The following is a 19,667-nucleotide window of genomic DNA, read 5'->3' as shown; positions in this document are numbered from 1 at the left end:
ACCGACATCTCTCTATTCTTTGCATTAATATATCTCTCTAGTATTTCGAAACAATAATATCAGTCCCTACCTATAGAATGTTGTTTTTTATAATCAGTTATTAATGCTAGTGAATCTTAATTTGACATAATTAAAGTGAATGCATTGGGTGCCTTCCATTTCAGCCCATTATACAATATATTTATCATTGATAATGAAGATTTATTTCAAATGGGCACCCCAAAAAATTGCCGCGCGCTGCGCGCGCAAACAGGCCTCTCCCCTAGAATCTTTCATTGGGCCCAAAATTCCTGGCAGCGCCCCTGGGTATACAGCCGATATTTTCTCATCCCAAAAAAGGATGGGAATTATCGACCCATACTAGATCTCCGCACGTTGAACAAAGCATTAAAAAGGTTGAAGTTCAGAATGCTGACTCCACGAAAGCTCATTCAGTGCATACAGCCAAACGATTGGTTCGTCTCCATAGATCTAAAGGATGCATATTTCCATATACCGATTTGCCGCAGACACCAGAGGTTTCTGAGGTTCGCGTTCAAAGGAACAGCATACCAATTTCGTGCCCTCCCGTTCGGCCTGTCATTAGCACCGAGGGTGTTCACGAAATGCGTGGACGCAGATGTCGCCCCGTTAAGGCAGCGAGGAATACGAATCCTCACTTACCTGGACGATTGGCTGATTTGTGCACGATCAAAGTCAGCGGTGGAGCAGGACTGCCATCTAGTGGTGGCACACCTGCATCGACTAGGCTTTGTTATAAACAGGGCGAAAAGTGTGTTGGTCCCCCAACAGCGCGCCCCGTTTCTAGGCATGGTACTGGATTCCACCTCAATGAAGGTGTCTCTGTCCCCAGCAAGGATAAGGGCCATTCAATCATGCGCTCGCCAGTTCAGGCAGGGGCGGACGGTGACGTCTCTCTGCTGCCAAAGGCTGCTAGGGATGATGGAGTCAGCCGCGGTGGCGTAACCCCAAGGGCTATAACGCATGTGGCCGTTTCAAATATGGTACCTCTCCATGAAGCTCAGCTCCACCAGAGACAGGTACCGCAAGCTGACAGTGAACGCCAGATGCATGAAGGCGATGGCGATCTGGAAATCACCCCGGTTCTTCGCCACAGCGGGCTCGATGGGCGTGGTGACGCACCGCGTTGTAGTGACCACAGACGCCTCCACAACAGGGTGGGGGGCGGTCTGCGAAGGGAGATCAGTGAACGGCCTCTGGACTGCAGAGCAGGCCAAGTCACACATCAATGTGTTAGAGCTACAAACAGTGTTTTTAGCCCTGCAGCATTTTCTACCCAGATTAGATGGTCATCACATACTGGTGAGAACAGACAACACCTCTGCTATGGCATATATCAATCGCCAGGGAGGGGTGCGTTCTCAGTCACTGTATCAATGGGCGAATCGCCTGCTCTTATGGGCAGCGGCGCATTTTCCCTCAGTCAGAGCGGTACACATACCAGGCAAGCTCAACTACGGAGCAGACCTACTATCGAGAGGCAACCCTCGGGCGACGGACTGGGCTCTGCACCCTCAAGTAATAGAACAGATATGGCAACGCTTTTACAAAGCGGAGGTGGATCTGTTTGCCAACAGAGAGAACACCTGTTGCCCCCTATGGCTCTCACTGGGGGGCGACAGTCCCCCGTTGGGCGTGGACGCGCTGAGCCACCAGTGGCCGAACTTGCGTCTGTATGCTTTTCCCCCGATCCCGCTTCTCCCACCGCTGTTAAGCAGAATATCGGTCGAGGGCAAGGAATGATTATTAGTGGCCCCCCACTGGCGCAGTCACCCGTGGTTGGCGGACCTAATCAGAATGTCTGTGCAGCCATCATGGGAACTACCTCTGAGGAGGGATCTCCTAATGCAGGCGCACAGGTCGATCTGGCATCCTCAGCCAGAGCTGTGGCGACTCAGGGTTTGGCACCTGAAAGGCACAAGCTCCTAGCCTCAGGTTTGTCTGACTCAGTGGTGGCAACGATACAGAGTGCGCGGGCAGCTTCGACCCGATCGCTGTATACGTTAAAGTGGCGCAGGTTCGAGAAGTGGTGTGTTGAGCGTCAACAGGACCCTATCAACTGCGCACTGGGCGTCATTCTAGAATTTCTCCAGCAGTTATTTGATGAGGGGAAGGCGGCTTCCACTCTCAAAGTCTACCTGGCAGCCATCTCCGCCTGCCACGCAGGAATTGATAATAAATCCCCGGGCTGTCACCCATTAGCGCCACGCTTCATGGCAGGCGTGAGACGTCTCAGAGTGCCGGACAGACACCTGATACCGTCATGGGATTTGCTGATTGTATTACGTGCGCTGACAGGGCCTCCATTCGAGCCCCTGGAGACAGCGGACATAAAATATGTTTCATTGAAAACGGCGCTGTTGTTGGCATTAGTGTCAGCAAAACGCGTTAGTGACATGCAAGCCCTGTCTGTCAGTCCATCGTGCCTTCAGTTCTCGATAGCTGGGGACAAGGTAGTGATGAGACCGAATGCTGCATACACACCCAAGGTGGTAACAACCCCGTTCCGCAATCAGGTGATTGAGCTGGCAGTGTTCTCGCCTCCCCCGTTTGCGTCAGGTCAAGTCTAAGTCAAGTCTTATTTCTAATTATTCATAGAATTTAAGTATACAAGTAGGGGCTACGTAGGAGAAAGCTCAATGGGTAGCATCACCAAACTATTTCAACTAACTGTAGGTGGAGAGCTACACCACAGATAGTAATAACCGTAATCCACACCATGTATGTCCTAATAGTTACCACCATACCTGGCTGAAAATAAACATAGAACCGTAGTTGCTTGTTGCTGGAAATTAAAACGTTTTCTTTTCCCTTTGTATGCTAATACATAAGCAGGACTACAGGTGTTGTATTATACAGTCTTTCAGATTTGTATACTATGACGACACGCTATGGACCTAGGCTAGGTCACTCACAAGGGCCTAGCCTATTTAATGCTGGTTAACAGGAGAATAGCTACAGTTGCAATTGCCTTAAGGAACTATGATTTACAAGAAAATGCCAAACACTTATGATGTTTAGCTTGACTGTCGAGTGACCACCACAGTAGGTCACGGTCTCACTTAGCCTATGTTATCTAATTAACAACATTTCGACATTAATTTAATTTAATTAAGCTAATTATCATTCTCATCATTATCATGGCATGGCACACACACAACCTCCCTTTGAATCCCTGTTAATCACGAAGCTACTCAATGCTTACCGCTTATCGCTCCTGCTCACTCCAGTTGTTCCACCAGTTGCTGCACAATGTCAGGTAAGTTCCCGCTGATGAAGGAGCTACTGCACAGTTGGCATAAGAGGAACCGATATGTGATTTTCCCAGTCTAATGTCAGTAAAAAAACAATGGGCCGCTGCCCCTGCAATCCAGTCTAGTCATCTAAGCAAACATTGATGATGTGTGAAACTGCTTGTCATTAATCTGAAATTAGCCACTTTTGTTACTACCATGAGACACTTCCGACAGAGACTGTCTCATGTCTCCTTTATCATTACTTAATGCAAAGGGTCATGGCTGAATCACAGCACGGAGGACCATCCAATTTGCATGACGAAAAAGTTCTCAGTGCCTTTCAATGCAATACGTGAAAGATTGTGCATGAAAAAAGTGAAGTTTCATGTATCATGTATCATATAATTTACGCTAGGATATAAATGGATACATTTTGCATTGAACTGGAGTCATCTGCATTTCACCTATTGTGATCTTCATGCAGTGGAAACATGTGACATCTTGTCTCTATAGTCTATAAAGGCCACATGGAAAATAAGCAAGTCCCTATAGCCTACTGGCTTATAAACTGTATTGTTTAAATTTCACATGTATGTATACATTTAGAAGGCTACATTCGGATGCATATCCCCTCTCCTAATTATTATGTTGTATGACTTAGCATATATTTAGTAGCTTACTATATTAAAGGCACCCAGTGCAACTTTCGAGGCTTAAAAATAAACATTCAATTTCTAGTCTTTTTTACACGTAGTAAGTTTCAATAACTCCATGCCATTACATACCGACATTCAAGCAGCAAAGATGAGACGTCGTTGTGTGGTGAGAACTGATAGAAAATCGATAACAACAACAATCGCCGCCATTTTCTTTATTTTTTGTGACCTACAATAAATAAAGCAGGATTCCAGTCAATGGAAAAATGGCTTCCCCCCACCGGCGATTGTTGTTGTTTACGATTTTCTATCAGTTCTCACCACACAACAACGTCTCATCTTTGCTCCTTGAATGTCGATATGTAATGGTATGGAGTTATTGAAACTTACTACGTGTAAAAAAGACTAGAAATTGAATGTTTATTTTTCATTGAATGTTTATATAAAGTTGCACTGGGTGCCTTTAAAACAAATATGTAAAAGAAAACAGCACTTGAATTATTGTGTTTTTCGTAATATATACCACAAAGCTTTGAAAACTGGTAAGTAGCCAAGTCTATACCTAAAACATAGGCTAACATTTAGCTATGGTTAACACTGAGAGCAGTTAGGTGTGTGCCCCAAACACAAATGTTCAAATGCAAATGTAGGTATACCCACTGGGGAGAGATCCTCTTTGTTATCTATCACTTACATGACATAACATCTGCTGCCAACATCAGACTGAAGTCCTGTGATATCCTTGGGGTCCTCATTCTTGAGAAGCTTAAGTGGGTAGGCATACTTCCTCTAATTGACAGGGGAGTTCTCCCCAGGTCTCCCATGTACACTTCTTTAGTCACATATCTACTGTTCTCTCTCCATTTTTTCACCTTAAATTTAGAGGGAGGGAAACATATTAAAACAACATAGTAGTTAATTCAGACACACCATCAGTGCGTGCTGCTGGTATGTCAGCATATAAGAATACATGTCTTGTTCTCTTTGAGTGAGGATAACAACTTTAAACATTGTGTAAAAAAAGGGACATCCAAACAGTCAAACCTTTTTTTCAGCCTCTGACCCTGTGAGGAATTTGAAACCTCGTTTGTCACACACTGTAATAATGGCAGCCTGGCAGTAAGAGGAACTGCAGCATACAGAACCACATTTTCATTCCATGCCGAGGTCTCGTGAGGTGACAGAGAAACCACTCTGTGCTTTCTCAGCGTCATGTGTGAGAACCTTAACGTGCCCCCATGCAATGGCGCACCATTCTCCATCTGTTCTCTTCAGGGATTTCAGAACGAGACAGAGCAAATGTTCCTGCAATAATTATGAGGAGCGGCTGGTACAGTAACGCTTGACAAATTATTCGACAGCTTTACAACAACAACAACAACAACAACAACAACAACAACTACAACAACAAAAAAGACAGAGGACAGAAAACGTTTCCTTGTGTGTCTTTGTTTTTTTTTTTACATTGTTCCTTCCTTCTCAGTAGGAAGACCTTGTGCCCTCTTTGGAACCAGAGACACACTGGATTGTGCTGGAGCACCCATGGGATGGTAGCCTGACGATGTCATACTCATAATTCTAGTCAGAATATGAGTCTGAGATCGGACAATTGGGCTGTGATTATGGGGCGTGTTTCAACGAACCAGGAAAGAAAATTCCTCTTCTCTGAATTGGATACCTAGAACCAATCAGCGCAACGTAGTATTACCATCTGACAGATTAAACTTTTACCTGCTCCCGTAGGAAGGACGGCAAAAACATCTTTTCAATCGACAAATGCCTTGATCGCGTTTCTCTGTTCCTCTTTCAAAATGAATGCGCTGTCAATATCTGCTGAGATATGCCTGCTCACGTTACTTAATTAGCACTCAAGGCTAGAAGCTACCATTAGTTTTAACGATTATTTTGGCCAACACGTTAGCATAACCGATCAATAATGGTCTAGAGTGCTTTAGTTAGGACCTAAAATCCTCGGCAACACTCGTTTTGCGTATACACAACTAACCGAGTCAATGTAGACATAAAAAAAGTCGTGTAGATAGCTTAAATCATATAAAATATGTCCCACTAAGCTCCCGAGACGGCGCCATCTTTGTTCGATGTATATTCCGGTATATTCTATCTATTCTGTCCATCAACGTATAAAGCCCGCCCTTACAATTTGATTGGTTTAGATTGCGTTTCAACCTTTTTGAAACGTTAAATCTCTCCCAACTAACTCGATTCCAGACTGAATCTCCCAGACCAAAATTTTTGTGGGCGGAGTTCAGGCTGGTATCCAGGCTAATGGGATGGGCTTCTGTTACCTAAAGCGCTATATGCCTTCCTGTTTGGCCTTTATCTAACTCTCCACTTCTGTGACGCGGCCCATAGGAAGTCCGAGACTGGCTGTGGCTGCTTAAAAAGTCAAGGTTCTGAACGTTCTCATTTTTCTGTGTTGAGACAAATTCTAATTGTTTGTCTGTTTTGACTGAGTTATGTTTATTATCCTAGATTGTCACCACTCTTTTTAAAACCCGTTTTAATCAACCATTAACCAACACTATTCACGTGTGACTGTTTTGAAGCAATGCTATCCAAATGTACTATCCCTGACACTTTTAATTATCCTCGCCTGACAAAGTCTGGGCCCTGCATTTATTTGATATTTGGAAATAGAGGCTGTCCCTTTAAGGCCTGAAGTACAGCACCACAGTGGGCAAGTTCATTGGCCTTTCTTGGGCAATGTGCCAAATGTCGTGTGGTTGTCAAGAGTTTGCAGTCCTGCCAGCAGATCCATTAGTCTAGACTCTGGTAATCAGACTGTGTGTCGGGAAGGGTGCTGAACTGAGCCAGATCCAGTCCACTGAACTTAGGCTTCACTGGGAGTTTGGTGGATTATAGCAGAAGTTAGAGAGGGCAGGTCAGTGGAGGAGACATTATTACCCAATTCACAGTGCAAAACAACTGATGTAAAGTTATGCTTCACTATAGAATTTGAATTTTGTGTTTTGAATGGGAATGTCACCAAACAACAGTTTGGAGTGTGGAGGGTGTACCTGGCCTAACTTTTAACAGGTTTTTGGGTTCATATACTATGTTACACAATTGAGCTCTTAAGTAGTCTATTTACACCTGTAGGGGACGGTGCTGTTATCCCAGAGCTAGCGACGCCAATATGTTATTATTTCCTGCTTAATGTACGTCGTTGCACTAATTTGTATTGGCACTCCCCCTTGTGGCCATTTTAGCATTCGATGTCTATAAAAAAAAGAAAAAATACATTGACGTGCAAAAATGTGGGAAAGTAATAAATTACTGCTATGAGTACATTGACATCGCATGCTTTATTCTTTTAACATTAAAATATGAAATTCTTGAATTTCATAATTGGTATTACCTGTCTTGATTTATCAGATTTGTCCATAGCATGAAATAAGCGATAAGTGCAAAACAATATCCACTGTCAGTACAAATTCATATGCGACACGCACTGTTAGAGTGAAACATATTTATGAAATGATCTATCACCTAACAATTTGGGCAGATTAAGTAAATTATCAGCGAGGTCCTAATGCAATCTGTTTGTTAATACTATGTTATGGCATATTATTGGCCACCAAAGATAAATGCTTTTGATTTTGCGACTAGAAAGTGTAGTGTCTGTAAATGATGTAGTATAATTAGGTCAGAGGTACTTGGGTAAAGGGAGGGGGGCAAGCCCTGAAACCACTTCAAATCCTATTAAGAGTTTCCATAGGTGATCCAAAGCACAAGCTTTAAAGTCTCCTCATAAGAGGGTTTGGTGGGTGTCTTCTCAGAGGGGGTTCTTTGGAGCTCCGCGTGCATATGACAATCACTCAGGCCAATGAAGACTGCACCTCTGGGGAACAGGATGGAAGCAGGATGATGACCATTGGGAGACTTTGCTCTTGTTTAAATCAGTGAATCAAAGTGGCCATGTTTATGTTTTGTAGTTGAGTTTTTAATCTGAATCAGGGTTTTGAGGAGGCATGAGGGCCTTGTGTAATGGACTTAGGCTGTATCTAGTGGTGCAACAGTCAGACAGTGGGCACTTATCTTGTGTAATTGGTTTAGAAATCCAGTGGAGCTGTAGAGGACACATTTGATTCATCTAATTAGCTTAATACAACGACTAATGCCTCTACAAAAGGGAACTCTTAAGGAGATCTGGACAATGGACAAGTAAGAAAAGTGTAACAGGCTCCAATTCTGTTAATAATTCCTCTTATTTGTCCCTTATATCTTGCCTTGCACCTTGTTCAAAATAGCTTGTGACACCTCTAGTCTTGTTTTCTAGCCTTGAGCCCAGTGCCTTCCCTCTGTGGACTTCTCATCTGGTTAGTTTTTCATGTTTGGTGTGTGTGTGTGTGTGTGTGTACCTGAATTGCATGCACCAGGAAGTGATCTGCCATTGAATGGTACAGTCCTACTCTGTCTTACCCTATCGCCATGGTTCCTCCTGGACCAGATGGCTTTCAGGAGAATCCTATTATCAACTTCTCCAGTGGCGTACACTTCTCCCAGGAATCGCACCCATTTCTTCTCTACTCAGTGGGATTTAAAAACAGTTTTATTTCATCACAGTGATCTGGTCCTCCCCTTGAGCCAATGTCAGTGCACTCAATATGTCGGCAGAAAAGGTACAGTGTTGTTTGTTTAACTACATTTGATTTCACTGTAAGCTTTAGTCACCTGTGACTCTCTTTTGGGGGAATGTAATGGTGAAATGGAACTCTCTGTACTTTATGTTTGGATTCATTTAAAAATTCAATTTTATTTATATAGCCCAATAACAATACAAATCTTTCAAGGCGCTTTACAGAGTCAGGGGTCTGAGCCCCCTAGAGCAAGCACTAAGGCGAAGAAAAAATATTGTGGTTCATAATTGCAGAACAATTACTTAGAACTATTTAGATTACTATATAGATTTTAAACATAAATTGTTTAAATTATACAGAACTTTTACAAATGATTTGAATTGACTCAGGTTACAGGAGTTTTACAGGTTACACAGATACCTTACAGAGTACCCAATCACTGCGAAGAGTTCGAGAATTATTAGAGGTCACCTGGATTATAGTTTCTTTCATTTGAGAAAAACAACCGTCTTAAAAACATAAGGGCTGCGGTGCATGCAAACCCAAAGCATCACTTTGTGACAATGTTCTAGTAAGTGCAGTGGCATTGGTCAGTCAAGTAAGCAAAGAGGAGATGACTGAAGGCCTTTGCACTGACTGAAGCCCTGGCAGTTCTTCTGCATGACAGGCGTGCACCAATGATGTAAGAGGTGGCACAGCATTGTGATTCTGATTAAGGTTTGGGCCAAGCATGTACTTTGCCCTTGCAATTGGGAGGTAAGAGGCCGTGTGCTATGCAATCCTACAGAGGGGGAGAATCCTGTCATATTTACTGCACTCTACAGAGACAACACACTGTGGCAGATTTTCTGTCTTCTGATCTTGAAGTTATTTGGCAACAGGAAGACACATGGCATTGTTTTGATTGTCAGATGGTTTGAAAGTCTGGATATGTATACATGAAATGCACGCTGATATGAAATAATATAGCTGGTACATTAATCTGAAACATCTAATACTTGTGAACATTTGTAATGCTTAACTCCATGCCAGTGCTAATTTGAGCAGACAGCAATCTTAGAAATGTTATATCTCAAAACATTTGGGCGGTGTTTAAAGATAGGGAAGGCCCATTATCATTTTAAAAGTCTAGGCCAGAGTGTAGGCAAATTGTTGATAAAAATAAAGGGCTTGTTGATTTTATTTATGCTACAGTATATCACTGAATTTTTAAAAAGGCAATTTCATTCATGAATTACTTAATTAATTAATGTAAAATCCACCAGTGGTGGCACATAGGTTCCCTGTGGCTGGTCGAATTAGTAATGCTGGTAGGAGCTGTGCAATGCTGATCTAATTAGCTGAAACAGCTCAGTCATATTATAACTGACCGTTCCATGGCTAACTCCATAAAGCTTGGTAAAAACCTTTGCTAGGTTTTAACCGTTAAACGTTGGTAGAAAGAAAAAAAAGGCAACCAAACTAAAGAAACGTTGTCCAGAGCATGTGTTTCAGCTTTGTTCTCGACTTTAGTGGCAAAACAATATCAGACTATTGTGTTCAAAAGGCTAAGATTCTTCGAAGTCTTCTTCGAGAGTTAGAGTTCAGTCTCCACATAGGCTAATTATAAATACTGCCAGAAGATTTCAGTTCACTGTTTATTCACCAGGACAGAGAACATCCTATTAGCACAATAGAATGGAGCAGCTGGGGCTCAACCTCAAAACTTACTCGCCAAAATCTGGCATGGAGCAAGGATAACATACCGGATGCAGTTGTTATATTCACTGACCTCTTACTACATTGGTGTATTGGTTACTATAATGTGTTTTCTTCTTATGAACAGCATATCAATTGTATTTTATTTGGAAATATTTAAAAAATGTATCTCACACAATTGATGTACATTACATAGACATTTTGTTAACTATTCTGAAGAGTTCTGTAGTGACAATAAAATGCATTATGCATTATTACTTAAAAGCAGAGGAGTACCTGGATATCCCCGTATCAGTATATTTGAGTTGACTTTTCAACTTGAAACAGCATTTTTTAAGCATGTTTTGTGTGGCTGTGGCAGTCTTTCTCTCTCTATCTCTCTTAAAACTAATATAGTGGGATTTTTACTGGGTTTGGAAATTTCCTGTGTGGAAAGGTCTGGGATATAAATAGACACACAAGATTCGGCCTAATGAGATTACATGCTCTCTCGCTGTACATGGTCACTTGGGAAACAAGAGATCACACAGACGCACCCAGAATTGTGAAACACAATATTTCATACTAACCACATTGCGAATAATAATAGTTATATTTTTATTTGGGAAAATAGGTCACAACAGCTAACTAACATGAAACATTATGCCTTCAATTTCATAGTAGGTACACGATAGCTTACCTTAGAGCCAAAACAACGAGAAGAGCATGAACCCCCCTGGAGCCAGCACAAAGGCAAGGAGAAATTCCCTCTTAACCTCCATAGAAACCATGAGCAGAAGCTTGGTTTAAATGGGGGGTGGGGTGCTCCAGCTGCTTTCTGCCTGGACCCAACAGGTAGAGAGGTAGAGATAGAAAGGAGGGGGGGGGAGGCAGAAGGGAAAGGAGCGTTATATTGTGCTAGCTCCTCCCATGTTGAAACAAAACAAAGTCAAACGACACATGTCTCTCTCACATATACACAAACAAAGACATATACACTTTATGATTTACCTTGATTTTCCCTCCAGGAGCTGAAGAAGCCTAAAAAGAAGAAGCAAGATACTGATTCAGCAAAGACCAAAGGTTCCGATGCCAAACCAAAGAAGCCAAAAGGCAAGAAGACAGAAGACGTCTCGGAAGAAGAAGGAAGCACACCTTCAAAAAGTTAGAGACCCATTTCGTCTCACCTAGCAAAGCCCAGCCAGTTCATGTCAAACCCAAAAGTGAGCTGTATTGCTAATAATGTTATAGGCTAGCATCCCCTGTACCCCCCACTGCATCTTGGGTTTGACACTAGATTTTCACACAGCCATCCCATATCTCTTTATTACTAGCGTAATTTAGAACAAGAAATCCAACTTTAGTTAATGTATAAAAATGCTGTCAGAGGCATGGTGTTTGGTCATCAAGTGTGCGCTAAAGAATGAGTTTCCTACCTTTAACCTTTGACTATCACGATTATGTTTTTTTCTGTCATTCAATTTCTGTTATTTAATTCTTCTGTGCAATGTGTTGAAATTCATAGATGGAAAAAAGGTAAAGAAAAAGAAACCTGAAAAGGATAAAGAGGAATCTGGAGAAAAAGAGCCAAAGAAGAAACCCAAAAGTCTGCCCAAAAAGAAAAAGCGTAAGATATTTGCACGTGATATTTGGACTTGTGATCTCTGAAAAATACATCAATGTACAACACAAGGTCCATACACTCCAACATTTGGTGACAGAAACTGAAATTTTTTTGAATTGTTACTACCAGATTCAGATGATGAAGATGATGATGATGACGCTCATCAAAAAACAACCAAGAAAAAAGTTACAAAGGAGATCTGCCCCCCTGTTGCCAAGGATAAGAAGTCGAAGGCCAAAGGTGTGTAGAGACTGACAAAAAGGGGTTGTGTAAACAGGACACTCAGAAACACACTCTGTTAAGCATTTGGACATTTGATGGCATACCATTTGTTATAATGCTTCTACTGCTTTGATGCAACAGTTGTTCCAATTTTTCCTCTGCTGAAACAGTAGTAATAGCCTGAAATAGTCTGTTACATTGGGAAAAGTGTCAACAAATAAATGTTCTTTGCCTGTAAGCTTGGTAGTAAGTTGAATAATACAGGTTTCCAGGTTACAAAGCAGCAGAGTACAGGTCTTTTTATGTGGCCGGAAATAACGTTGCATAATACAATTAAAGACATTGGTGTACAATTGGTGTGCAATTTCACTGCCAGGTTGGCCAAAGAGTATTTCTTAGTAATATATTCACAATAAATATCATACATACAGTTAAACATGCTGTGTTTTTCCCTTGACAGACACTAAAAGCGAGCCAGACACCAAGGAAAAGTCTGCAAAGCCAAAAAAGCAGCCCGTTTCTATGATTCAGATAAATGGGAACAAACCAGAGTTCGTCACCAAAAAGAAAGGTAACCTGTTTGAAACCTAGAGAAGTTGTTCATGATGTTAAACTATATAATTTGTATCATGATTGCAGAGATATATGCAATGCCCATAGTTGTTTAAAATTGCTGCATTACACTGTTACCAAGTTTCTTTGCTTTTCCAATTTTTTGACTTAAAAAAGTCAATAACAAATGTCATTAAAAAATAGTGAATCTATGATAGTGTCTTTGTGTATGCTACTTTTGGTAAAATATATTTGCATTGACTGGTTGACAGCTTCCTGGTCTGACAGTGATGGAAGTGAATCTGAGAATAAGCCCAGCAAGCCCACCAAAAAGAAGTCCCCTGCCAGCGCAGGCTCCATGTTTCAAACTGGAGGAGACAGAGACAAGAGTAAGGACAAGAACAATGACAAAGACAAAGATACGGATAAAAAAGGGAAGAAGAAGGGTAAGTGATCAAAACCAAACAGATTTTATTTTTATTTGATTATAGTTTATAGTCATGATTGCTGCACTGCTACTTCAACTATAATGCTGTTACAAAATATTATCAGGATCATTTGATCTGGATCATAAGGTAACACAAATACAGGAGTTCAGCAGCAATCTGTCTCAGCACAAAGAGATGATACACTGTTAAGACTTTCAGAGGCCAAAACCCAATGATCCTTATTCACTTTTCCCTCTTTGTTCAGCAAAAGCTGGTGATAGTGATGACGAAAGCACAGAGACAACAAAAAAGAAGAAGGGAAAAGGCAAAAAAGGCAAAAAGGTCATTCCACCCTTATATTCATTATATACTGTATATGTGTACTGTATATAGTACTTATATACTTATATTCATTGATTAAAAGGTCATTCCACACCACATACTTATATTCATTAATTTGCCATTTGGCTTCTTAGGACTTCCCTTCATGCATATTCATGCAATGAATATTCAAATCTCTGTAAATGCAAAAAGATGCATTTTCTTCAGGAATGTGACTTTGGTTTGGTGACGATGTGTTTGTCCCCACCCCTCTCAGGAGGAGCCACCTCCATCACCTGAAATAGAGTTTGATGACCTGGAAGAGTTTGTCCTCCATCCTGCTCCTCAAGGGGTCACCATCAAATGTAAAGTCACTCGGGACAAGAGGGGAATGGACCGAGGCTTCTACCCCACATACTTCTTACACCTGGACAATGAAAAGAAGGTGAAGAAGAAGTATTGGCTTGATATGATTATTAAAACATTCACTTTATGATTTCATTATAATAGACTATTTATTATCGTATGAAACTGATGTTACCATTTTTTGCAGACCTTTTTGTTGGCTGGGAGGAAACGTAAGAAAAGCACAACTTCAAACTACTTGATATCAATAGATGCCACAGATTTGTCACGGGGTGGTGAAAACTTTGTGGGGAAATTGAGGTAAATATTTCATGTTTTTTTTAAATGATAACCAAGGCTGTGGTTAAATAAATATAACACAATGAGATTTTAGTGTTTAATGAAATGTAAAAGCATGTGTGTGCTGCTGTGAAGTTCGTGTTTTTTAATCTCCTTTGTGATACAGACTATAATGCATACTTTCTGACCCTCCCTGTGATATAGGTCAAATCTTGTGGGCACCAAATTCACTGTGTTTGATAATGGTCTGAATCCCGACCGAGCCCTGAGAGACATGTCCAATGCTCGGCAAGAGCTTGCTGCAATCATCTATGTGAGTACTTTTAAAGACTAAAGTCATCGTTATCAGTCTAAATGAGAAGAATCTGGACGTAACCCCAACTCAAAGCTTGTGGTTTTCTCACGGTAATTTTGAACTTTGCAGGACACTAATGTTCTCGGTTTCAAAGGCCCAAGGAAGATGACTGTGATCATCCCTGGGATGGACGAGGACAGCGAGCGAGTGCCAATCCGGGCCCGCAATGTGAGTGACGATGAAACTTCTGTCACTGAAAACTGTGGAATTTAACACTCTAAGGTCCAAGGCCTTTTAGACTTTTCTAAGTTGTCTGACATGCCTGGATGTTTTTGTACATTTTGCTTAACTAAAAACATTGATGCACAAATGGAATATATGATTCTATTCTAGAAGACCTCAGCAATAATATTAGAAAATGGTTCAATGTTTCCGTGGTTGTTCTTTTTATGTCTCTAAGACGAAAACTCAAAAATAAAGAAATTAATTTAATGAGGTTGGTAATTATTCTTGTCAATGCATATGTGCTGGAAAATACGTTGTAGTATTTATTTACGCACACTTTGAACATCATTTTTCAATATTACTGTGTCGCATCCGTGCAGGGCAATGATGGACTCCTGATGCGCTACCAGAACAGGCATTTGGACAACCTGATCGAGCTGCACAACAAGACTCCAGTTTGGAATGATGACACAGCATCTTACGTACTCAACTTCAACGGTCGCGTCACACAAGCGTCTGTCAAGAACTTTCAGATCGTCCACAGCAAAGACAGTAAGTTTGCACTTCGTCACAGAATTTTTTAATTGGGAAACTTTTATCATTAAAATATAACTCATAATTGCAAACCTTGGGAACCCTTACCTTGTAATATGAAGAATATTGATTTTGTACTGTTTATCTCTCATGATGTATATATTTTCATTTTTCAGATAGTTACATAGTGATGCAGTTTGGAAGAGTGGCTGATGACATCTTCACACTAGACTATAACTACCCAATGTGCGCTGTGCAAGCCTTTGCCATCACTTTGTCTTGTTTTGATGGAAAACTGGCCTGTGAATAGACTGGGATTACAGTTGTTGAGCGCGACCATGAAGAAAAGGACACTAACAGGAATCTCATATGCTCAACTTTATGGAGTCTGTCAACCCCCAGCATAAGGGCCAGGCTTTCCACCCATTTTTAAGAAGGCATAAAGACTCTAATGATAAGGGTCTGCCAGGCCTGTGGAAGAACACAATGGTTTACTGTGAACATTATTCAACATTATTGACTGAACCACCAGCAACATTCATTTTAAATACAGAGTATATTATGTTATGAAGACTACACAACCATTTATAAAACTGATGCTTAATGGAGCAGCCATTGTTATTATTGGTCTCCTAAACACAACCAAATACTATTAGATTTTTATACGATTGTTGTCCTAAAGCACAATGATATTGCTGTACATGTGCAATCGTGTTCTATTGATTTACCTCCTCAACACCTGTGTGTTGTGACTTTCTATTCATGTGGAATATTTTGTTTCACTGAAAAAAATCTCTCAGTGCTAGTAGTAAAGGATAACCTTGTATTCACTTAGTGTAGTGTTCATAACTAGCATTAGTAATTGACAGCAACACTTTATTTGAGTGGACATTTTCATTTTGTCCTGTATTATCATGCCTTTACTTTATTTTGCTTTAGCCTTCTTTTCATGGTGACTTACCTTACAGAGTAATTGTCTGACAGTTACTCATTTTGTCCATGCATTTATTCCCAGTGAAGTCTTTAGCTTGGTCTATGGGACAAGATTTCACATGTTTTCATGAATTTGTATGTGTCACTGGATTTGTCTTCTTTTGAAATACTCAAGAAATAAAATATAAAAGACAAATGGGAACCTAAAGTTAAGTAAAACTAGGCTAATGAAGTTCCTCGTTTGAACATATTAAACACATTGACAGTCTACTGTAAAATATAATGTCCAGAAGATGGCGTTGTCTCTCTGATTGAGAAAGTGGCGCAAGGGCAGGTCTTCCTATAGTCTTGACTTGGATTCGCGGTGAGGGAGAAACTTGTATTACAAGTACAACGTGAAGTAGACACGTAGAGATACTAAAAATAACGAGTCTGTTCCAGAAACCATATTATGAAAGAAGACATTTCATTTTTTATAGAAAAAAATATGCAGATGATTGTGGCGCAAACCTTACCTGCAAACCTCGCCTCGAACAAAAGTTCCCTTGTATTGTGTATCTGCATTGTTTACGGTGTCTATCCGCTGGATTCCAGCTAAGCCTGGAATTTGTTTTCAAATGTTTTTTTTTTTAGCAAACTTAAAAAGTTTACTAAACCATGGGTGTCTTCGTAGGCCCCACTCCAAACAACGAGCTGGGGGAGGGGATTCAGAAAAAGTATCTGCCCACAAGTTTACTGACTGACGCTGGCCCATGGCTCCACCTTGCGCATTTTTTCTTCGTTTTTCAGTGCCGTGCGTTGATTTCATACCAAAGCCATACTTTGAATTCCACCCTTACTGTCAAACCAGAACAAATATTTCTTCAAAACAACGCACTGCTGAAGTGAATGCAGAAATCATTGAAGACCTTGCTACAGTCGTCAGAGGTGATATCGGTCAAAGGTACGTGTTTTTATAAGTAATTCATTCCTTTGTTTCTACGGCTTTGTGGGATCGGGCGCAGTTGTATGGAAGTTTTCAAATCTTTGCCATATTTGAGATTTTTCCCTGCTACTTCCTGTGACGGTAACAAAACAAACCTACAAGTATTTTCATGAGTACTTCTACGATAGGAATTTTGTTTATAGATATAATCGTAGAACTTAAACACTACACAACCCACTTTGTGAAACAGCATCTCACTGAGGTTTTCTTGCCTACTCTATCGCCTTGATTTGTAACGTTACATTTGGTCGGACCTTTCCTGTTCATCGAAACTATTCCGTAATAGATCAATTTCATTTTCAAGGGAAATGCTTCAGTCGCCCCAGGCTTCTCAACGAAAGTGTCTTATAAAGTTTTTAAATGTCCGTTGTTCCCTTTTTGCCATCGATTAAGATGCTGCATCAACTTTGCCTCATTATTTCACCATAGCACCATAGCTCCATACACGTGAGAGGGCTCGGTAGGCATTACTGACTAAGTCGCGACATGGTAGCCTACATCCTATTATATTTACCTTGGTATCTTTGAGTGTGTCAAGGATTCCTGACATTCTTATGGACTTCTAGTCATCAAGATGGTATTCAGGAATGCCATTCAACAATTCCCTGAAAGTGTTCTTTGCCGAAATCGTGGCTGCCGAGACATTAGCCTAGGCCAACGCATGATCATCGCAAAAGCTGAGGTGTTCTAACTACGTTTAGAAATGTTTGGCTCTGTAATCTATGTTAAAGGGGTAGGCCCTATCTGAGGGAATATTAACACGAGATAAATGTTTTGTAGCCTAATCAGTGAAAATAACAAATCACATGACGTGCATCAATTGTAGATTTATGAGTGAAAAAAAATCCAGTTGTAAAAAATATCGCAGACTATTTATTTAACTCTTGCTTCCTGTGTTGCTATCAAAATGTTTTTTAACTGAGGAGGGTACCTTATTCCACCTACCTAGTGTTAAAATATTGTCACATTCATGCTTTCAGATATTAAAGTAATACAAGAAGCATTTTAGTTTCAGATGTCTGTTGCCTTCAGGATACAGAATTTAAAACTGAGTAATTGAGTTGTTTTGCTACGTTGTAATATGGGCCTTTTATCAGATTTTGTGTGTGTGTGTGTGTGTTTGTGTGTGTATGGGGTATGTAATGCAGTTCGTCTCCATTGCCATTCCTATGACAATCCTCAGTGCACCCAAAAACAACAACTGCTTCTCCGAGACATTTCTCTCTGCCTCTTTCTAAGGATGTGTATCTGAACAGTAAACAGGTTTTTCAAGTAATACATGTTCTATTACAGTCGTAACATTTTTTGTGTCAAGTGATACTACAGCGTTCTACTTTCCTTTTTCCAAATGAAAATACAATAACTTCAACTCTTATAATGACAGTCACCAATTTAAAAGCAATTGAGCATCATTTACAAAATTACAAATTACAAAAATCATATTAGTTTTGCATTTGGTTAACATATTGTCGTATTCAATCTGCTGATATGATATAAACTATGTTAAGAAGGTATTGTTAATGTATTTGAATGCCAAATATGATTTTGTTGATGTTGAGTTCTGACAGTTAAACTGTAGCATCCTGGTATCACCCCAATTCCATTTGCACATGTCGTATAAACTCAGAACTCATTTATTATTTTTGCAGTTCCTCTTGAGGATTTTCAGGTGGCAGTGAAAACAGGATTGGCTTTATGGACTTAAGCACATCGTGCTTGATCAGTAGTGATCTTGTCATATTTGAATGAAACATAAGATAGATTTTGGCTTACACCAATAGCATTCACCGTTAGTATTGTGCTGTGCATCTGTTTGCCATCTAGCATTTACTACAACCAACATGCCCTTGTCTTATGGCAGACACAGGTATGTCTCTTTTTCCAGACAGAATCAGTCCATCTATTCTGTTTGGGATATGGATAGGCTTATTTCCGTAGACTTCCCTCAGCCTGTGGCACTGTTTTTTCATTTTCTCTTGGGACACGTGTGTGTCTGATTTCCACCACATGCACCTTGTGTACCCAGATTATTAATTTACCATGCTGAACATTTCCATTAGGAACAAATACTTTTCAATATACAAAAATCTTTTCATACCAGCGTTTTCTTTGTGTGTATTACATAGAACCCTATATGTGGAGTCTGCTTTACTAAGCAAATCCTCTGGCCTGAAATCTGTGGCATGCTTTACCTTTGACTGCCTTGTGACTTTAATCAGATCATAGTTCATGTATTGCTTCATATATCAAACCATTGTGCTACTGGCTTATTCTAAGCTATCCCACACTGTGTTAAATTTAAAGTCCTTTGAAAGATTAAACTGCTATTCACTGTGGTGTAGTTGTTCCCCGCTTAAGTGAACTGATTGCATTGGTCCTGCACTCCACTAGTGACTGTGAAACATACATAAAGGGAAATGCATACGCCATGTCATATATCATTTTGTATCTGACCTTTTATTCTTTTTGTAATTAGAGCCAATTTCTAAAACAATTTGCAGTTGCATCCAGAATTCATAACATGCAGAAATGACAAAATCCAAATGATCAGTTGCTGGTTCAGAAATAAGGTGTGAGGTCAGTCAAATAGACAGTCATCACACTATTCTCTTCAAATGATACAATAATCACCCAGTTTAGTAAGACCTGAGTTATTTAAAAGAAACTTGATTATCATGGCTGTTGATGAGATTATATTTCCCACAATTTGTG

At 40.4% G+C, this 19,667-nt stretch overlaps 1 protein-coding gene and 1 long non-coding RNA gene across 2 annotated transcripts; one reads left to right on the top strand and one right to left on the bottom strand.

Moving 5' to 3' along the window:
* Window positions 1-8,541: 8,541 nt before the first annotated feature.
* LOC308377528 (tubby-related protein 3) lies at window positions 8,542-15,421 on the top strand (the record flags this gene model as incomplete). The annotated part of the gene is made up of 13 exons (XM_080854221.1): window positions 8,542-8,556; window positions 11,220-11,355; window positions 11,717-11,818; window positions 11,945-12,055; window positions 12,498-12,608; window positions 12,862-13,035; window positions 13,283-13,359; window positions 13,616-13,783; window positions 13,892-14,004; window positions 14,188-14,296; window positions 14,408-14,506; window positions 14,884-15,055; window positions 15,214-15,421. The coding sequence occupies 13 exons, from the start codon at window positions 8,542-8,544 to the stop codon at window positions 15,345-15,347; spliced, it is 1,521 nt and encodes a 506-aa protein (XP_080710347.1). The 3' UTR covers window positions 15,348-15,421.
* On the bottom strand, window positions 13,101-17,608 carry LOC308377530. Its single transcript, XR_013968947.1, has 3 exons — window positions 17,470-17,608; window positions 15,999-16,070; window positions 13,101-13,765 (listed from the first exon to the last, which is right to left on the bottom strand). It is a non-coding gene; the product is annotated as an uncharacterized lncRNA (long non-coding RNA).
* Window positions 17,609-19,667: the final 2,059 nt, after the last annotated feature.

Source organism: Sprattus sprattus (assembly GCF_963457725.1).
Source record: "Sprattus sprattus genome assembly, chromosome: 16".
NCBI classification, from domain to species: domain Eukaryota; kingdom Metazoa; phylum Chordata; class Actinopteri; order Clupeiformes; family Clupeidae; genus Sprattus; species Sprattus sprattus.
This window is presented reverse-complemented; position numbering and strand designations above follow the sequence as displayed.